The following is a 19,111-nucleotide window of genomic DNA, read 5'->3' as shown; positions in this document are numbered from 1 at the left end:
CTCAAGCAAGGACCACGTCTACTGTGGAAAAATGTCTTTTTAGAGTCAATAGGCTTAGGAAAAAAAAAGTTAAAACTAGAAAGATGTCTCAGTTCCACATTTGACCCTGAAGATTTTTATTTATAGGTCGTATGAAATAAAATGGTCTTTCCCTTGGTTACAGTAATTTCTAGAGACATATTTTTTGTAAAAAACTTCCTTTTCCCAACTGAAAGCTATATGCCTTCAGAGTGCATGTAAATCACCTCTATGAAATGTGAGTCTCACAGTAAGATGCAGAGAACCAGAGGGCTGGGGGTGAAAAATAACCAACCTCACCTCCTATTCCATAAAAATAGTTCCTTTGTGGGGTTTGTCTCCCTAAGAAACTTCCTGATACTTGCATACTCTGTCATGTGTAATTGGATTGTAGCTCTTTATGAATACTGTTTTCTCCTCTTGACAGCATGGGGTAACCTTGGAAATGTTCTCAAGAGCCAGAGCAAGATTTCTGAAGCTGAAAGCGCCTATAGAAATGCCTTGTACTACCGCAGCAACATGGCTGATATGCTTTATAATTTGTAAGTATGTGTAGCTTTCCCGGGGTTCAATTGTCTTTGAAACATGGTGTGAAGAGACCTACTGATTTACTTGCTGGAAATGGAGATGATGGTTTCTGTTGCTTTGTAATAGTAATTTCATTAATTGTGCTCCTTAAACTATGGGGTGGATTGGTCAACATTATCATATATTCATGTAATGGGTATGGGCAAAGTAAACTTACAAATCTGTTTGCTTCAAAAGAAGAAAAAAACCCTGCACTAAACAAAGTACCAATAGATGAGTTGTGAGCTGTAGCCCTCCATCTGTTTGAGACTCAATTAAATTGTGAGGTGTTATTTAGACTTCTTTTTTAAGTCTGAATAACACTTGGTGAGCAGAGTGGGTGTAAGCATTTCTAAGCATAGACAAATACCCTTCCGTTAGCTCCAGAGGTCTGAAATGTTAAAACAGCAAATTACTTTTCTCCTGTGACTGACTTCAGAGCAGCATAGGTTACATGAAGTTTAATTACTTGAACCCTGTTGTAGGTGAGTAAGAGGATAAATAACATGAGCATCAAAATAATTATTCATCATGGGAAAAGATTTCCCATCTCATTAATGTACCAAATCATGAAGATGGAAGCAAGCACCGTGCCAAGCTTTGCAGTGGGGTGGGATGGTGCCGTGTGTCCCATGGGGAAGGACTCATTCCCTGGCTGTCCCAGCTGGGCACCTCACTCAGCTTGTCCTGCTGCCCTTCCTCCCCCTCCTGCCATGACCCAGGCAGGACAAGCCCTCGGAGCAGGGCTCTGCTGCTCCACAGGGTGGTCACCTCCACCAGCCGTATGCGCTTGTTTCCTGATGGGTGTGGAGGACAGAATCCAGTGACTGCCATTCCATAGGCAGCTGTTGGAAGGTAATATCCTGCGTGCAGCAGAAAAGCATGTCTGTAAGATACACGAAATGTGCAAAAACTGCATTCAAATAGTAAGCCTCTTCAAATCAATCAGTCAATCAAAAAATAATGTTCCGCCTGTAAGTCTAGTTTAAAATAAATGCTTATAATATGTGAAAATGATGTTTATCATAGTAGTATTTTTTACTAATTTTTTCTTTGTTTAAAAAGGAAGAAGTTGACCATTTCATTAATTTGCCTTGCAGTTAAGCAAATGAATTGATGAAACTCAAAATAATTTAATGATATAATTTATTTTCCAGAATGAAATCCATGTTTCATAATATGTGTATTTTTGCTAATCATTTAATTACACAAATACATGTATGCACAGAATTTCCCTCTTCCGTTAGGCAGTGAGGAAGATGAAAAATATTTTTAAGAGAAATCTTCTGCTCACATTTAAAAAATAACTTCTGAAGCAGAAGATTGTGGGAAATAAAGTGACAATATTGATATATTTCCTATATGCTATTCGTTTTGAAGGTGAAAATTATAACTATTAAATTTGTTTTATGCCTGTACAGTACTTTTTTCTTTTACTGCATTGTAGAGAAAAGCTGAAGTTAATACCAGGGTAAGAAGAGGAAAGGGGGTTGGATGACAAAGACAGGGACATAAAAGAAATCAGACTTCAGTCTTTTCACTGTTCTCAAAATAAGCTGCTAGTCTTCCAGTTTTCCATTGATACACAAAATATATGTCTATAAACCCTCATCTGTTTTTGGACAGAGTTTTTGAAATTCTACTGAATTTTTGTGGAAGGATTTTAACTAAAATGCTGATTGGAATATACAGGGCACAAGAAGTGAAATTTAATTCTTAGCCTTTCTACTACTACATTGAATACATAGAATCCCTTATTTTTTAAACAAGCTTTACAAAACCTTCAGTTATTCAAAAATAGTTGAAAAAGCTTGCATCATTTTCATTTTTTTCTTTTTGTAGGCTTTGTCAGTGCTGGATGCTTCAATATCCAGCATGAAAAATAGATGGTAAATGAAGTTTGTCCTTTGATAGTACACAAATGAATCAATTATTTTAAGCACAAACCCTCAAGAGCTCCTTTGCAAGTTAAACCCGTCCTTGGCATGTAGTTCTGTGGGAGTCTTTTACAAAAATCCTCTGTAATGGAAAATGTGTCTTATATGTGCTTACAAGAGGCCAGTCAGTTTTGCTGTTTCTGGTTTTTCAATATGTGCCTTTGTAACTAAAATAATCACTCCATAGAACTCCAGGAAAAAGGTATCTTTACAGTTATTTACAAGCACTGTATGTCTTTCACATGTCCATTATTGTTTCTAAGCACCTATGCCTTGGTATTTGATGAAAATTAATTGGCATGTGCAGCTCAGTGTTCACTCATAGCAGTAACAAATTCAGGTGCTCTCTGCTGAAGAACAAATTATTAAGGTTTAACTCACGGTTTTAATGGATAACAATCAAAGAGAGAAACTACATAAGCAGAAGCTCCTGATCTCTTTCCTTATTTTTCAATAAATTGAAATGTGAGGTTAGCTTAGAAGTTGACTACTAATACATTAACATCCAAAGGATTTAACAGACTACATAATGGCTGAATTCAGTGCTGTATTTTTGTTTTTTGACTTATACCATATGGGTCTGAGTTACAGCTGCTTTTGCCATTTAAAAAAAATTAAAATGCATTAATACATAACTGCATAATCTACATTTGAAGGTTTGCCTGATTATGAACATCTTATATTTGTGTTCTCAATGCTATGTAGCTCTGGTGATTTCAACTAAATTTCATAGGATAGTAAATCAGCATAAAATGACCTGTCTTTCTCTGCTTTTTTTAACTAAGAAAACTGTATGTTTTAATACTGTGAAGTACCAAGGACAGAGCTGTACAGAATCATAGTTTATTCTTTCAAACAAGGCAATGTTCAGTTAAAAACAAACTATTTTAGTTTGCTTTGGCTTTTCAGTCTTTGTTACCTTATGACTGTTAGCTAAAGCTTATGGGATTTTTTGTGTTGTTTCAAATTGCTTACAATTAGTGTCTAAAGTTAAATTGTTTATCAGTTAAAAGACAGTTTTGCATATATTATTTCACTTGTGTTTAGGCCTGGCCGTGCTTCAAGTATTCTTTTGTCATCCATCTTAGTAATCTGTGTTACCTTGAGTTTCTCATGTGATTGTAAGGATGTTCTCTATCTGACACAGATATTGAATATTCCTTTAAAATTATACTGGTTACTTGAAGTGTTATAATTTTGGGGTATACAGCACCCTATAAAAGATTAATTTCTAGCAATCAGCTATCCCTTTGCTTCTCTCCTTAATTATCTCATTTTGCCTGTACTGATATAGGCCTGTGTGTATAAGATCGTAATTCAAATAATTTAATTTCTTTGAATAAGATTGGATTATGAATTTCCATAAACTTTACATTGTAAAACTTATGGTATTATATCAATAAATGTGGAATTTTTAAAATGTTTCTGTTAGAAATTTCAGCCACTATTGAAGGCTACCTATGCTAGAAGGTCTAGGATTGCAATGTTTTACAAGCAAAGTTTAACCCTGCATCGTTAGGTAAAAATAAATACAAGCAAAATTCTTCCTTGTCTGTTATTGTTAGGCTTTAGAAAATATGTTCCCTGCCTTTTGAGGGTGTTGGCATAAAAAACTTCTTATCAAGAGACAAAAACTCTAAAATCAGGCTAACCTACAAACATGTGCTGAACTGTGGTTGAACCTTCCCCAGACAAAGTTCCTGATGCAACCACCTAGTATGAAACAGGTCAAGGTTATGGTTCCTCTTCCTTGATAGCGCAGAATTTTTTATCATTCAGGATGTTGAGTTAAAAAGCAAAGAGGATATGTCATCTGGTGTCTAAGTACTTGATGATTATGTTTCTCAGCTATGAATGCAAACTGGTTGCAAACCTGTTTGGAATGAATCTCTGCTTTTCCAGCTAGTTCTTCCCCTATCAAAGACAGCAGCTAAAAGGTGTGTCTTGCTGTAACCAAAGATGTCTTGATAAATCTTGTGGTGTTGTCAGACTGGCTCTTGAGGTAGCACCCAAAGGTCACTTAGGTGACTGGTGGCTTCCTGCTGTGCAAAACAGCTCTGGGACACTTTGTAGGGCCTGTATGAAGTACAGATAGAATTCAAAGTTATATTGAGAGGTGAAAGGCATTCAGTGACCTAGCTATTCAATTATATGTCTCAGTATTTGAAATTGTGGGCACTTAGCTTTACATAAACTTCCACCATTTTATATAATTAGGAAAATAATGGTTCATGTCTGCCATTCAATTTCAAAAAAGACCCCTCTTGTAGGAAGTTCTGTCCAGTTCTCTGTCTGTATTGACTGCTGGGGCACGTGAGAGGGAATAGGCATCTGGTTTGAGGACTGCAGACACTGCACAGCACTGCCCATTGTCCAGAGGAGTGAGAAAGACTGGAGCAGTGCTATTCCTCATCCTCATAGCGACCTTCCCTCTGTCAAGGCAATAGGGGTTGTGCAAGTTGATGTGGTCCTGAAAGGGTAGTATTTCCAACCAAATTGTACCAGTAACAAAAAAATAGGACAATATTTGCTGACCAATTTCCATTGCATTTGGGAAGCTCTGCCCCAGATCCGGGAGAACATAACTGTTTTACTGCACTGAATAAAGATTAGAGGTTGTTTTGGGGACGATTGTTTTGGTTTTTTTGTTTTTTTTTTACTACTGGAGTGATTGATTACATAGTGAGTTCTGCAAAGGAAATGGTTATTCTCTGTATGTTTGGGTTCTTATTGATTAAAAAAGTATGCTTTGTGGTAGCATCCATACCTACCTTTCTACCCACTAGGCTTGCAAATGATGGTGTAAGAGTTGCCTTAGGCAAAGCAGATCTGCTCTTGCTGTGTGACTGGAGACACATCTTTGTGGGGAATAACAGAGGATTTTCCTCCATTGCTTTCTTTGTTTGCCAGTGCAACATTTAGGTAGGTACAGTATTTTGTAGATAATCCCACCTGAAATCAATAGGATGAATATAGCTTGAGGCATGGAAGAACTGCAGTCATGGCAAAGTAATAGCTAACAGGCCCTGTATTAGTTGTTATAAACCAGTAAACAAAATTGATTAAACAGTTCCAATGTTGTACCTGAGTTGAAAATGTTATAAATATTTCACTAACACATGTTTACTTTGACAGTTGCAGTTTCTGTGTATTGTACTTGGCCAATTTATGCCAGGTTTAGTCACTGAGGAGTTTGTTTTGTAAGCAAACCAGCTGACTAGAACAGGACTACCAACAGGAAGAAATTCATATGAAACTTATGAAAGACCATAGGCCATCTACTGCTTATTTATATTCTGTGACTGCCTTCTGATCTCTGAAAACATTTTTGTGCCATTAATATTTAGTGACTTTTAGTCAAAACCAAAGCAGAGTAGGAAGACAAGATGATTTTTCATTGTTGGTGAAGCAAGATAGGTAAAAGTTGGCAGCTAAAGAATTCAGGAAGGTTGCAAACAGCTCATTTGGGGGGAGGTGTTTTCCTGAATGAACTAAATGAGCAATTCTGTCTACAGAAATGATGTGCATCATTTCCAGATAGTCAGAATGTGCTTCCCAATTTTTTTCTTTTGTTTTTCTTCCTATTTAAAAAACAGGATTCTGAGCCACTTCCTAAGTCACTTGGAGAAGTTCACTACTCCTGCAAGCAGCCAGCACATATCCTCCATTTTATAAATGATTAACGCTCCATGTAAAAGTATCTGGAAGTAATGCAGGCAAAAAGAAATCTTGTTGTAAAGTTCCAGAATCTTGCTGCTTATTACAGTTAGAACTTATCTCCTAATTAATCCTAAATTAATTCATGGACAGTTTATAACTGTCCACTGTGTGTCCTATTGTTTAAGTAGCTTTTCTTTTCCAAATACTTTTGTCTCTGTGTATTTCACAGAATCAAAGAATGTGTAATATTGGAAGGGACCACAGTGGGTCATCTGACCCAACCTCCCTGCTCAAGCTGAGTCATCCTAGGGCACATGGCACAGGATTGTGTCCATACAATTTCTAAATATCTCCAGTGAGGAGACTCCACAACTTCTCTGGACAATCTGTTCCAGTGTCTGGTCACCCGCACAGTGAAGAAGATCCTCCTCATGTTCACTTATTCTTTCACAGTACTTGTCTTACTAAACAATAGAGGCCACATTTTTCCAGTTCTGTCAGTGGACTGTCTTTGCACAGAAGTTGCATATTTCATTTAACATCTTCATTTGTCTGCCTTACAACTGGGAAGGTGAGCTGGGGAGATGAAAAAGTTTTGGAAGTATCAACTTGAAGCAGCTGTTCCTGCATTTTGTTTTTTTGTGTGGGCATTTTGGTGGTTAGGCTTTTTTATTTCGTTAGTTTGGCATTTTTAGTAACTGTAGAAAGTTAAAGGGGCCAGAAAGACTTTAAGGTCTTCATCTGAGTTTATCCCTGGAACTTACTCTTTTGAATCAAGCATCCTTCAAGGATGTCCTTTCCTTTGTTCATCCTTGTGTAAGGAAAAAGGAAGGCTTTATGTCTTTGTAACCACAAAAGTTAGGTACATACTCAACATGTGTCAGTTGCTCTGCTCCACCTCTGGCTTACGTCCAATGCTTCTCACTGTATTGATGTCTTTGTGTTCTTTCTGCTCCTTCTCCCCTTTGCCAAAAATCTCTGAGGAGGAGTTATGATTTTACATTCAAGCAAAGAAGTGAAAGGCATGTCAAGAGCAGATCTGCTCCTGGCTGTAATGGACGCTTGTTTATATAACCAAGTGGCCACGGGGAGAGTGAGATACTGGAATCTGCAGTGCCTGCAAGGTGTGAACTCCAGCTCAGGGATGTTCTTCCACTGCATCTAGAGAAGTCAGCTTTTTCCTGACTTAGTTTAACCTCAGACTAGAACTGGACACTCATAAATCTAGTAATGTTTGTACTGCCAGAAGCTACAGTGAAAACTAGTGATCAATCAGGACCAATTTCACAAGGAGAAGAGGCGGTTTCATGCCTTGGTAAGATTATATTCTTCTCTTTCTTCTCCCAGACTCAAATACAAATAGAACACTAATTATTAGGTGGAATTCAGCACTCAGTCCTTCATCTGAGCTGCTTGGATTATATATATGAGAAAGAGAGAGGGAGAGACAGAGATACATGCTGACAGACTGACAGTTAATGGAACAGCTTTTAAAAGAAAAACGTCTTTTGGAAGAGAAGTTAAAAAAAAACCCACCTCAAAGTCTCAAGTAATAAATCTAAAGTGTCAGTGTTAGAGCATGTAGTGAATACAAAAGATTAATTTGTAATAATTGCAAATAAAAGTTCTTTTAATCACAAAACTACAAGTGTTGTACACTTACCAAAGTAATTTGTTTTGGTGAAGTTAACCAATTACTGTATTTCTTCTCTCAGTATGTTACATTATTTATTCCAGAATTAAAATAAGAATGGAATTTCCTAGATAAATTGTTTCAAAATTGTGTGTGAGAATGTTTTTGCTTTTTAAAAAATTAAGAAGCAGCTTAAATGTCAGACCAGGCACCTCATTTTTTCTGTTAATTCTCCTGCTCTCAATAGCAAACAGGATCAAAATACTATAATTAATCTTCCTTGAAGTAAGTGTATAAAAATTTTTGCAGTAAACAAAATTCAGCTTCTAGAAAATTCAGAAAATGTTATTTCTATCCTGATGATTATACCTCTTGCCATTTGCAAGATACTTGGCATTAGCTGCAAACCTTGGTGCTATGCCAAAAAATATCCTGAATGTATTCCCTCGTTTCTTACTTTACTGCAAGCACCTACTAAATGTAAGTTCTGTTAATATTAAAAATTATTTGCTACCTAGTCTGAAGTTAATTAGGAAACAGTTTCAAAGTGATGTCATGTGATACTGACAGGATAGTATAGAAGAAAAAGAGGATATATTTCTCAATTCTGTTAAATCCTAACCTAGTGACAAGAAGCAAACAACATAGATGGTAGCTACTTAAACTAATTGCCCTTCTCTTTTCATCCCTTGAAGTTGACTGGTTTAATTAAAAAAGTTGTCCTGAGATGTTAGAGGGAAATAAAATCTCTGATTTGAGGCTGGAGATAAAAGAATTCCAAGCTCTTTGCAGTTCAAAAATTTATCAGCAGATAAAAGCATAGAGGAAGAAAATAAAATTGCTGTATGTTAGGGACACTACAAATAAATATAGTATCACTTCCACCTTAGAGGAAGAGCTGTGTTTGCCTGGATATTTTGAGTTATAGGACAAGAGATGTTTAGCCCTGGATACTGAGGTCTGAGTCTCCATTCTGAAATGACTAAGTTTTAAGGATTTTTAAATCATTCTGGTTTTAATATATTTGTATATGCTCTTTTTCAGTCTTCTGAAACTTTGGAAAAGTATAATGCTTTGGACCTTCATTTAAGCATATACAGTGTGCATTCATGTCAGTGATGTCCAGACCACTTCTTAGAAATTTGTGGGTAGCTGGTATAAATCGTAATTCACAAGGATGTTTGTCTTAAAAGCTAAATTAAAACCTATCTATTATGACACTGGAAATATTCAGTATATTTTTTAATACTTCTTTAGTTAGTAAATTTGTTCAGAGTATAAAGAATACAGGAAAATATAGAACTGTTGCAGGTTCTGAGCTGTACAGTGAATAATCTGGTGAAATTGCTCAACAAGAGGAGTCCTTAACATAGCACATGAAGGTCTGGATGCTTAACTTTATCATGCATTTGAAAAAGACCTGCTTATTTCAGGTTGAGACAAGATGCCTGGCTAATCATTAATGACTTACAAATATCTCCATCATATTCTATCCACTTCAAAAAGTCTTGCAGACTAACATTTTCTCAACTGAGTAAATGAATCTCCTGGTTTCCAAGAAAGCCAAAACCATTCTGTTTAACATCTGCTTTGTTAAAGCCATATGGATGCAGCTGATGTTTATGAATTCATCTTTATACATGGAATACTTCTCACACGGAACTGTTAGTGAGTGCTTGTATCTCTAAAATACCAGTAAGCATATTTTACTTTGTTACCCAAGTTTTGTTTTCAGTATTTGTTTTCAAGTTACTCTTTGTAGTAACCTCAGACCTCACTCTCTCTTTTCTTTTTCTTTTTTTTTTTTTTTTTTTTTCCCTTATGCAGAGGATTACTACTTCAGGAAAACAGCAGGTTTTCAGAGGCATTGCATTACTATAAACTGGCAATTGGTAGCAGACCCACACTAGCTTGTAAGTATTTTGACTCTACAAGCTTGCATAATATTGACTGTAGTTTTCATAGAAAATTTTCCTACTCTTTAATAATTATTTCCTTTTTTTCAGAGGCTTTTTTGTCAGAAAGCAAAAGGTGAAAGTGTGCCCTTGATAGTAAGTGTATATTAGTAAGCAACTATATTTAATATGGTGCAAGTAAGAAGCAGATGATACATTAACACTCAGCAGCACTACTAGAACTTAAAATGCTTCTGGGGTGTTGAGTCAGAGATACTACTGCCCAAATTTTCAGGCTCCTGTTTTCTGTTTCTTACAGCCAGTCCATGATATTTATATGAATGAATAATATAAATATTTTTTCTTTCTTGCTTGGGGAAAATGGAGAATAATCATTCAGGTGTTGCCAGTAACAGGTTTTAAAATTAAGTGGTGCTATTTGAGATGGCTGAGACTTTCGTACCTTCAGTATTAATCTTCTCTGTATGTATATATGTTTTTTATGTATATGTATATTTTTTGTAACTCTTCAAACATATGGTGCTATATGCTTTATACAGTCCTGAAAAGAGGAACAAACTGGAACATTCTGCCTAACCAGTGATTCCTTCCCTCCTTACTTCATAGTCACCTTCTTTTTTCCTTGACTCTGAGCTTCTACCTTTTATACATTCATATATGTTACATGTTCACACTCACACCAGTGAGTGATCTGTGTTATTCAAAAACCAAATTAGATAACCACGGAATCTCTACCCAATACTACTTAGAATTGAAACAGTAGATAAAGCGTAATAGAACTCCATTCAAATATAGCATTTTTTCCCTCTTCACAGCTGCCTATTTAAATACTGGTATCATCCTGATGAACCAAGGGAAGACAGAGGAAGCCAGGAGGACTTTTGTGAAGTGTTCAGAGATCCCTGATGAAAATCTGAAAGATCCTCATGCTCACAAAAGCTCTGTTACCAGCTGTCTTTATAATTTAGGAAAACTTTTTCATGAACAAGGACACTATGAGGTAAGACTCCAGATTTGTATATAATATATTTATAAAACTTTCATATACAAATAATACATACTGCTTCCACCCAGACTTTCAAAATATATCACATACATGAACTGATTGAATTTCACCAGATCGAGATTAGCATTCTTTACAGAGAATATTTGTTCTCTACAGCCACTGGTGTAATCCTATTAATTAGCAGTGTGATGTTCTCACATCAGAGTCAACATTAGCAGTGGTCACATCTGATATGTGTTAGTTCATTGGTTTTGGCTTTGTACCCGTAGCTGGTGTGCAAGGATAAAGCCTGATTAAAGGCCAGTCGACCTAAACTGTAGAGGCATTATAATTCAAAACACAGTAAGTCCATCTTTAGCTGCAAAAGTGCAATTATGCTTTCATTTAAGTCTCTACAAATGAGATCCTGTTGAAATAATTTAAAACTTGGGTTATTAAAAACATCCCACTGTGTGTATTTTCAGTGATAAAGTGGGTTGGATATTTTTGATGTAATAATAAACTGCACCCAAGCCATCCCATCTCATTTACACGTGCAGTTGTGACTGTTGTGATTCTTCTCCATTTTCCCTGATGAACTTAACTGAAACTGGACATTCACTTGAGGTTTGACCTTTAGTAGTACTTGAAAGAAATGCATTCTCTCTTTGCATTGTCAGGCATATTTCAGAGCATATTTCAGGAGTTGTGAGTGGTTTTGATCCATGTAAAGTGTTCCTGACCATGACAGTTATGTCAGCTGTTTAAGATCAGGCATGCAGAAGCTGGACAGATTCCCTGTCATCTGTCTGCTTCATCCAGCTCTGTCAGATGGAGTTACTAATTGGTTAAAATACAGACAGCTAATGCATATATACAGAGAAGAGAACTGCAGCATGTTGTCTGCACAGTCAATGGAGTGTAGAGTTGAATTTCAATACTTGCAAGATACAAGAGCTTTTAGGAATGTAAAACTTCAGATTTCTTCCTGGCTGTCAGTGCAGCCTTCGTAAGCTGTGACTGTGTGATGCAGAGCTAACAGACTGACCAGCAAGTGTCCCAAGTGGGGAATGAATGGTAATTCAAGGCACAGCATATTTGCAAAAGGATTCCAGTTTGGGTTTCTTGACTTCATAGTGCTTCTCATCCTTTCTGTGGAACAGGCTTCAGTGGTAGGATTATGCTTTGTTATTATTTGGCAGTAGACAATGATCTCTTTATTGTTAGGTCACTTAGCGTAGTTAGTCATCAGAATGTCCTTTGTCTGCAGATCAATAATCCATATTCTTTCACAGCCTATTGAATTTTATGTTTATAAACTCATCAGTCATTAAGAGGTATTAAAAATGTCCTTGTTACTTTTGCCTGGAAAAAGGTTGCAGTATTGGAACTAGCTTGATCTCTTGTCTATAAGCCTCACAGAATTTGGTAAAATTCAGGTAAAAAAAGGAGAAATTTTGTACTTTGTGGCATTTTTGATGCCGATGTGTTTTCTCTATCCCTGCACTTTTCATTTGGGGAAGGAAGATAGTTTGGTTTTACTTTATGTATGAAAGGATGCTTTTTAAGCTGCTGTTTTCCCACCTGTGTGTTTCTTTTCAGGAGGCCCTTACAGTTTACAAAGAAGCAATACAGAAAATGCCGAGACAGTTTGCACCACAGAGCCTATATAATATGATGGGTAAGTGCATTGTTAGTGCTTCAGAATGATATTTAAGGAGTTAGGGTGAAACAAAAGACCTTATCCAGGCAGCTGGTACTCAAATTAATGAGCTAATAAAACCCAAAAATAATTAGCTTCAGTACAAGCCAAACTAGGTTTAGAGCTTAAATGTCAGCAACTGCAGTGCTGGATAAGGTACAGTAAATGATGAGACTATTAGACACTGCATGCCTTTAGGACTGTCAGTGTGGCAGTTCTACATTTAGAATGCATGGTTTAGTGTTTTTCTTGGTCTCTAGAAGCTCTCATGCACTACTTCGGAGACCCCATGTGCCCACCTGTGTATGGGTGTTAGATATTGAAGTGCCTGGTAAATCAACAAGATGTTCAAACAGACCCACAGCAGTAGTTGTACTTTTTTTTAAGGTTGTGCCAAAAAATTATTTCCAGCTGATACACTATAGTTTAGATGCCTACAATGCAAGAATTCTTATTTTTCTTCCAGGATCAGCTATGTGTCCTTCAAAATTTTCAAGTCCTTTGAGTACTGCAAAAAACTGTCAATTTATCAGTGAGGTGTTTCTTGTTTAACCTCAGTTTCTCATATTTTTCATCGCATTTTTATATGGGGTACATTAAACAGATAAAAGAAAGAAGATAATATGAATTATTGCTTGCAGTACTCGGATCTGAAAACAAGAGGGCTGGTTCTTATTGTTCCAGAGATGCTTGTAAGTGAAATTCTCTCTCAAAGCTCATGTGTTTCTGCTAAGCACCCTCAGTGTTTGGCCCAGTACTCTCTGTTCGGGATAGAAAACAATGTAAGAATCTTTACTTTAAAGTAGTTCAAAGTGGAGCAATTAAAAATATCTGTGGAAACAATTAGGATCAACAGGAAGCATATGGGGTTTGGTGTGGTTCACCCCATCAATGCCTCATATACAAGGGAATGTATTGGTTGATACCAAATGTTTTTACACAGTTGTTGACTACTTATTCAGTCAAAGGAATCTTTGATTAATACCTTACAATTATTAGGGCACAGAAAAAAGTAAAATTGTAGTTGGAACTGATGCTCTATGTTTAAAAAACATAAATGCTAGATTAAGTAGTTCTCTTGCCACAGTGACAAAGTATCTAATGTCAGTGTAAACACTTTCTTAACAGTTCATACAGTTCAATGGAGAGTTACTTCTCCCCAAACACTAAGCTTTACCAGATTGATGCCAATGGATAAAATTCATCAATTGCACAAATTATTACATATACTTCTGTTCATTGTCAGTCTTATGGTAATTACTGTTTTATCAGTTTTCTTTATCAGCATTTGCTGATAAATAAATCATTGTGATCAATTTGATGGTGATATCCACAGTCACCTCTGTGTGAATTAAACCTCTCCTTACTATTGGTGTCCTATAGTGACTGCTGAAATACTGCAGTGCTTCAGCACATTCTCTGAAGTTTGACTGCCCTCTTTAATGTAGATACGTTTTTCATAATTCCAATAAAATGTTCCTCAGAATACAAAACTGGAAAACATAAACCAGTGCTGTTTCTAGCATGTAATGCTTGTCCCATTGCAAAGCAGGCTTGTGCTACCCTTTTTCTTTTTCAATTAATAGATGCTACCTTTAAAACCACTATGACCTATAACTTTCTCCAGATTTTTCCTTTTTTTTTTTGGTTGCTTTCTTAGGTTCAGGAGGCCTTTCTCAATTTCCTTTGTAAGCACGGTGTGTGATGTCCAAGTTCACTCTGTTCCTGGGGTTTGCATTTTTTAACTCACAAAAACACAAAGACTAGTTCAGTCCTTTGCCCAGACTTGGCTCCTGCTATACTTCCTCCCTTCTCTCCCTAGCCCGTACTCTGGCTTCTGCTTCCTTTAAGCTGCTGCCAGCACTTCGTGGATGTCCTGGTGGCATAACAAGACATGGTCTACTCAGTGTACCTTAGCTCCTTGTGGAGCTCTGAGAATTTCAGCTTACCATTGACATGGCTTATATTTGTGTTTTGGTTGCTGTTGTGATGGCAGCTTTAGCAAGGAAGACAGAACTTGCTTCACAGTGGTTGCTGAAGTGTTGCTTGTAGGTTATGCTGCACTGCAAAGGCAATCCAAGAGGCTACACAAAGTTGGATCATGACTAGAATAGAATGAAATACAGCTTTATTAACAGGACTCAGACTGATTTGTTCAAAGCTGTCCTGGATGTGTCTACATAGGCCTACATGGCTGCATTTAATCTCTCCTACCTGAGATGACGAGACAGAGCTAGGTAGCTGTGCTTCTTCATAGTGTGGAAAGAAAACTGTACTTCTGGGGAGTAATGAAGCCCTTCTGATTTAGATATCTATTTAAGATTATACACATAATCCCAGCAAGCATACTTCTCCTCTAAAAAGAGCTAAGATGACTGACTTAGACTTAGTAGCTTGATTTGGGTGAGATAAATCCTAAATCCCTTTTCAGTCATCTCTTTGCTTTGTGTGTGACAGGAGAGCAAGTCAACTGCATCCATTATCAGGAGTGCATCCGCTTTGCAGCTCGTATGGTGTCACTGAGTATCAGAGGGCTGCCTGGAGTGTTTATTTCTGTTTCCATGTTCAAGACAAAACTATAAACACATTCCCTATAACACTTTCTTTGATAAACAGCATTACATAAACTTGTCTGCCCACTTCTTGCCTTTAAAAGGGAGACTAGAGGAACTGAAATAGGCCAGTCCTGTCTCATGCGCTTGCAGCTACATAAACCTGACTGAGCTGTCCCCGCTCCTTGAATGCTCATTGCTGGGGAGGAAGGGGAGAAACTGGGGAGCGCTCCCCAGCTGCTTGGGAAGCAGCAGAAGGAATTTTTCTTCCCATCTCCTTAAGTGTGGAAAAAGTCTTCACAGCTTATCATGAAATCTAAGAATAGTCACAGTTTGAGGATTATCTGCTATGGTTGTTACTGTGATGACTGTATTCCCAGTCTCTGGCAATCTCTTTGCTTGGTTGAGTGGCACACATATTGCTACATATTGGCATGTCATATAAAGAAGCAGTGCTTCCTCTAATTTTTAGTAAGTACTCATTCATGTAATTGACAATTTTTGGAAGGTTTTTTTCCTCCTGTATGATGTACATGACCTACTTGAAAGAGAATAAACAGGAGATGAACTGTTTAAACTGAATCAGGTTTGAACTCCAGCACTCTGAGTGCAGTAGCATTAACACTCCAGCAGTGCTAAGCCTTTACACCACCTGCTTTCCTTGTTTGTGTTACACTTCTTTTCCTGTGCTTGCTTCTACTGGCCTTTTGCTCTGACAGGCCAGTGACTCATTCCTTTGGTGTGTCAGTCTGTTTGACAGACTCTCATCCTTTAAAACACTCTGTAACTTGCCTCTTAATGGGAAAAAGAAGTATTGGGGCTCAAGAAGCAGGCATCCATTTGACTTTGCATTTTTTTCATGGTACAAAAGACAGGGCTGTAATACCAGCATCAGATGTTCTAAGTTTGTGCATATGAAAAAGTTGCAGGGAAGATTTTGGTCTCCTGTTGCTGTGATTTATTTTGCCAGGTGTGTAACAACTCAGCTAAGGAAACCATATGTTTCTCTGCCTTAGGAAAACCCAGAACAACTAAAAATTGAAACTTTAAGACTAGAATCAAAATAATTATTCAACAAGCTGTATAAGATTGGCTTGGTATTTATTTTCTGTACACCATATTGCTTTGATGTAAATTAAAAAGTACATGCTAAGGTTACACAGATTAATTTGCTTGGCATGGCAACTTGCACTACAAAGGCCGGAGTCCAGCTCAGCTGTATTAAATAGGTAATATATTTTGTTTAAAGTTTCAATTAAAGCCTGAGGTCAAAGTCCCTGTGGGATCTTGAACACTTTAATGCCAATATTAGGATTGCTTAAGGATCAGTCTCTGCTCTAGATGTCTTTTGCGTTACTTGAAATCTGATATTGTACAGTTGATTGTATTACATTGCTTTTAAAACCACACTAACCCACCTGCTACAGTAATTCATACTCCTGACAGTTAAGTGGTGTGAAGTGGGCCATGGAGGCTTTATTTTAATACCAAACAGTAACAAGAAAGATGGTGGGGTGGCATTGTTCAGGTTTAGATTGGCAAGATACTGTCATAAAGACAAATATCTCTATGGCACTTCATCTGCCCTTGCTAACTAACATCTCAATGTCTATTTTCAAATGCATTCAGGCAAAGCCTTACAAATATTTTTTATGAGAAATGCAAAAAATCTAATATTACAGGAGTGAATACAGTGCATTATGCACAAAGTTTAAATTTCTGCTTGTAAATCTGCTGGATTGCACATGGACAGAAAAAAAATCATACACAAATGTAGAGTCCAGAAAAGGGGAGCCAGATTTTACATCTGGTGCAGAGTTTTGTATCATAAGTAGAAAGGCTTAGCATGCAGAGAGACTTTCTGTGTTGATGATTATAACATAGCTATCACTTTACTTGATTATGCTTTTGGGTGGATGTGGCTGTTTCTACAAACCTGTTAATATTGTTAAGGCTCCTGTCCCATTTACCCCTTGCTCCCATTAGATGCTTTCTTATTGAATTATTTTGAAATAGCATTTAGAACTCCAGGAAACTCTTTGGTATAGTTTCACTGTGCAACACTTAATTTATAAGATCCAAAGATGATTAAGCTCTGAAATACATATCCCACATCATAACTTATGCAGAGTATGGTACCTGCACTTATCTAAGCTTTAGTCATCAGCGTGCTTCCTATGCATCTCATGAAGTTTTACTAGTAATTTCTTGCTAAGTGTACATTACAAGTATTTTTTTTTTCTTTTAAAACTAGCTTGGATGGAAAAAGGCTTATTTTTTCTTCCATATGTACATTTTATTACATATACCATGGAAAGAAGAATGGTGTGCTCTCCAGTGGTGATGGGAATAAAATGCTGGGCTTCCTTCTCTCCCCCTTCCCACCCTCATTCTGATACTTTAGCCCTTCCCCCTCTGAGACTTTGCAGACTGTGGTAGTTTATATCTGGTGTCCAAAGCTAAGTAGCTAAGTGCTGCATCCATCTGGCAGCCAGTCCCTGGTGATGTTCCGCAGGGCTCAGTATTAGGGCCAGTCCTGTTTAATATCTTTACTGATGATCTGGATGAGGGGATTGAGTGCACCCTCAGTAGGTTCACAGATGATACAGAGCTGGGTTGAGAGTATTGATCTGCTGCAGAGCAGTAAGGCTCGGCAGAGGGATCTGAACAGACTGGATTGATGATGGTTCAAGGCCAATTGCATAAGATTCAGTAAGGTGAATTGTTGGGTCCTGTACTTGGGTCACAACAACCACAGGCAGGGGGGAAGAGTGGCTGGAAAGCAGCCCTGAGAAAAGGGACCTGGGGGTTTTGGCTACCAACAGCTACACATGAACCAGTGTGTGCCCAGGCATACTGGCTTGTATCAGAAATAGTGTGGCCAGCCAGGCCAGGGAGGTTATTGACTCTCTGTTCTGTGCACTGGTGAGGCCACACCTTGAATCCTCTGTCCAGTTCTGGGCCCATCGCGAGATGTAAGGCATTGGGGTGCTGAAGAATGTCCGGAGAAGAGCAATGGAGCTAGAGCACAAGTCCTACAATGGTCTATACAAGAAATGACTGAAGGAGCTGGGCATATTTAGCCTGGAGAAGAGTCAGGAGAGCCCTTGTTGCTCTCTTCAGCTACTGGTTGTAGCCAGCTGGGGGTGTCTCTTCTGCCAGGCAACCAGCAATACAAGTGGAAACAAGAACGAGCTGTACCAGGGGAGGCTGGACATCAGGAAGAAATTATTCACTGAAAAGGTTGTCAAGAATTGGAATGGGCTACCCAGGGAAGTGGTGCAGTCACCATCCTTCGAAGTGTTCAGGAAGTGACTGGATGTGACACTTGGTGCAGTGATCTAGTTGATGTAATGTTCGGTCAAAGGTGGGACTTTGATGATTGATGTCTTTCTCAACCTAAATGATTCTGTGATTCTAAGTATGAATCTTAAATCTGATTGCAGTGTCTCCTGGTTTTTTTGACCTTGCTTTTAGGGAATCAAGCTAGGTAAGAAAGTTAGAATCCAGCAGTGGATTGCTGGAGATGGTAATTGATTTAATGTTTTACAGCATGTTGGGGTTTTTTTTCCCCCAGGTTTCCAGATTTTCTTAGTTTTAGCTCTTTGGACTATTGATATATATTTTAATGTGAATTGTTTTAGTTTTCCCACGTAGTAGTCTGAAAAATGTGATTCTGAGGATGAAGTGCTTTTTTATTTTAAACAGGCAGGGTTTTATATGAAAATAAGTATAATCATAGCATTTGCAGACCAAAAATATAGTCCAATGCTGAAAATGGACTACAGGGATCCCAGTTAGGCATGATTCTAATGGAAAGTGCTTGTATTAATAAGAGTTTTAAAGAAACCTATACTGTCATGAAAATGAAATTACCTATCTTGTGTGAGCTCCATGCCTCTGTTTCTGTCAGTATACTTCTTTCACTGGAAACCTTTGTACAGCAGGAAACAGCTGTGCATTGTCCATGCTGTTCCATGCTGAAACTGGTGTTATTTTGTCCTTCATTTATGTCTGTTTTCTACTATAGGTATTTTCCTTCAAAAGTAGCTTAGTGGTCTAATTAAATCAGATAAGGCTTTGCTTCAGCTAATTAAAGCCTATAAGAATTTGTTCAGACAAGGTAAATGTGGGTTGACTC

The 19,111-nt window shown here is 37.5% G+C and overlaps 1 protein-coding gene across 2 annotated transcripts in view; it reads left to right on the top strand.

Moving 5' to 3' along the window:
- TMTC2 (transmembrane O-mannosyltransferase targeting cadherins 2) overlaps positions 1-19,111 on the top strand; it is a 235,075-nt gene that overhangs the window by 153,194 nt on the left and 62,770 nt on the right. For both annotated transcript variants that reach the window (XM_041474412.1, XM_041474411.1), the window contains 4 exons: positions 446-560; positions 9,643-9,728; positions 10,547-10,731; positions 12,319-12,397. In XM_041474412.1, the coding sequence (XP_041330346.1) occupies positions 446-560; positions 9,643-9,728; positions 10,547-10,731; positions 12,319-12,397 (465 nt within the window). The remainder of the gene's footprint in view (positions 1-445; positions 561-9,642; positions 9,729-10,546; positions 10,732-12,318; positions 12,398-19,111) is intronic.

This window comes from Pyrgilauda ruficollis, unplaced genomic scaffold, assembly GCF_017590135.1.
Source record: "Pyrgilauda ruficollis isolate IOZ18807 unplaced genomic scaffold, ASM1759013v1 scaffold32, whole genome shotgun sequence".
NCBI lineage: Eukaryota > Metazoa > Chordata > Aves > Passeriformes > Passeridae > Pyrgilauda > Pyrgilauda ruficollis.
The sequence above is the reverse complement of the archived record's forward strand: the minus strand, read 5'-3'. Positions and strand labels throughout refer to the sequence as shown.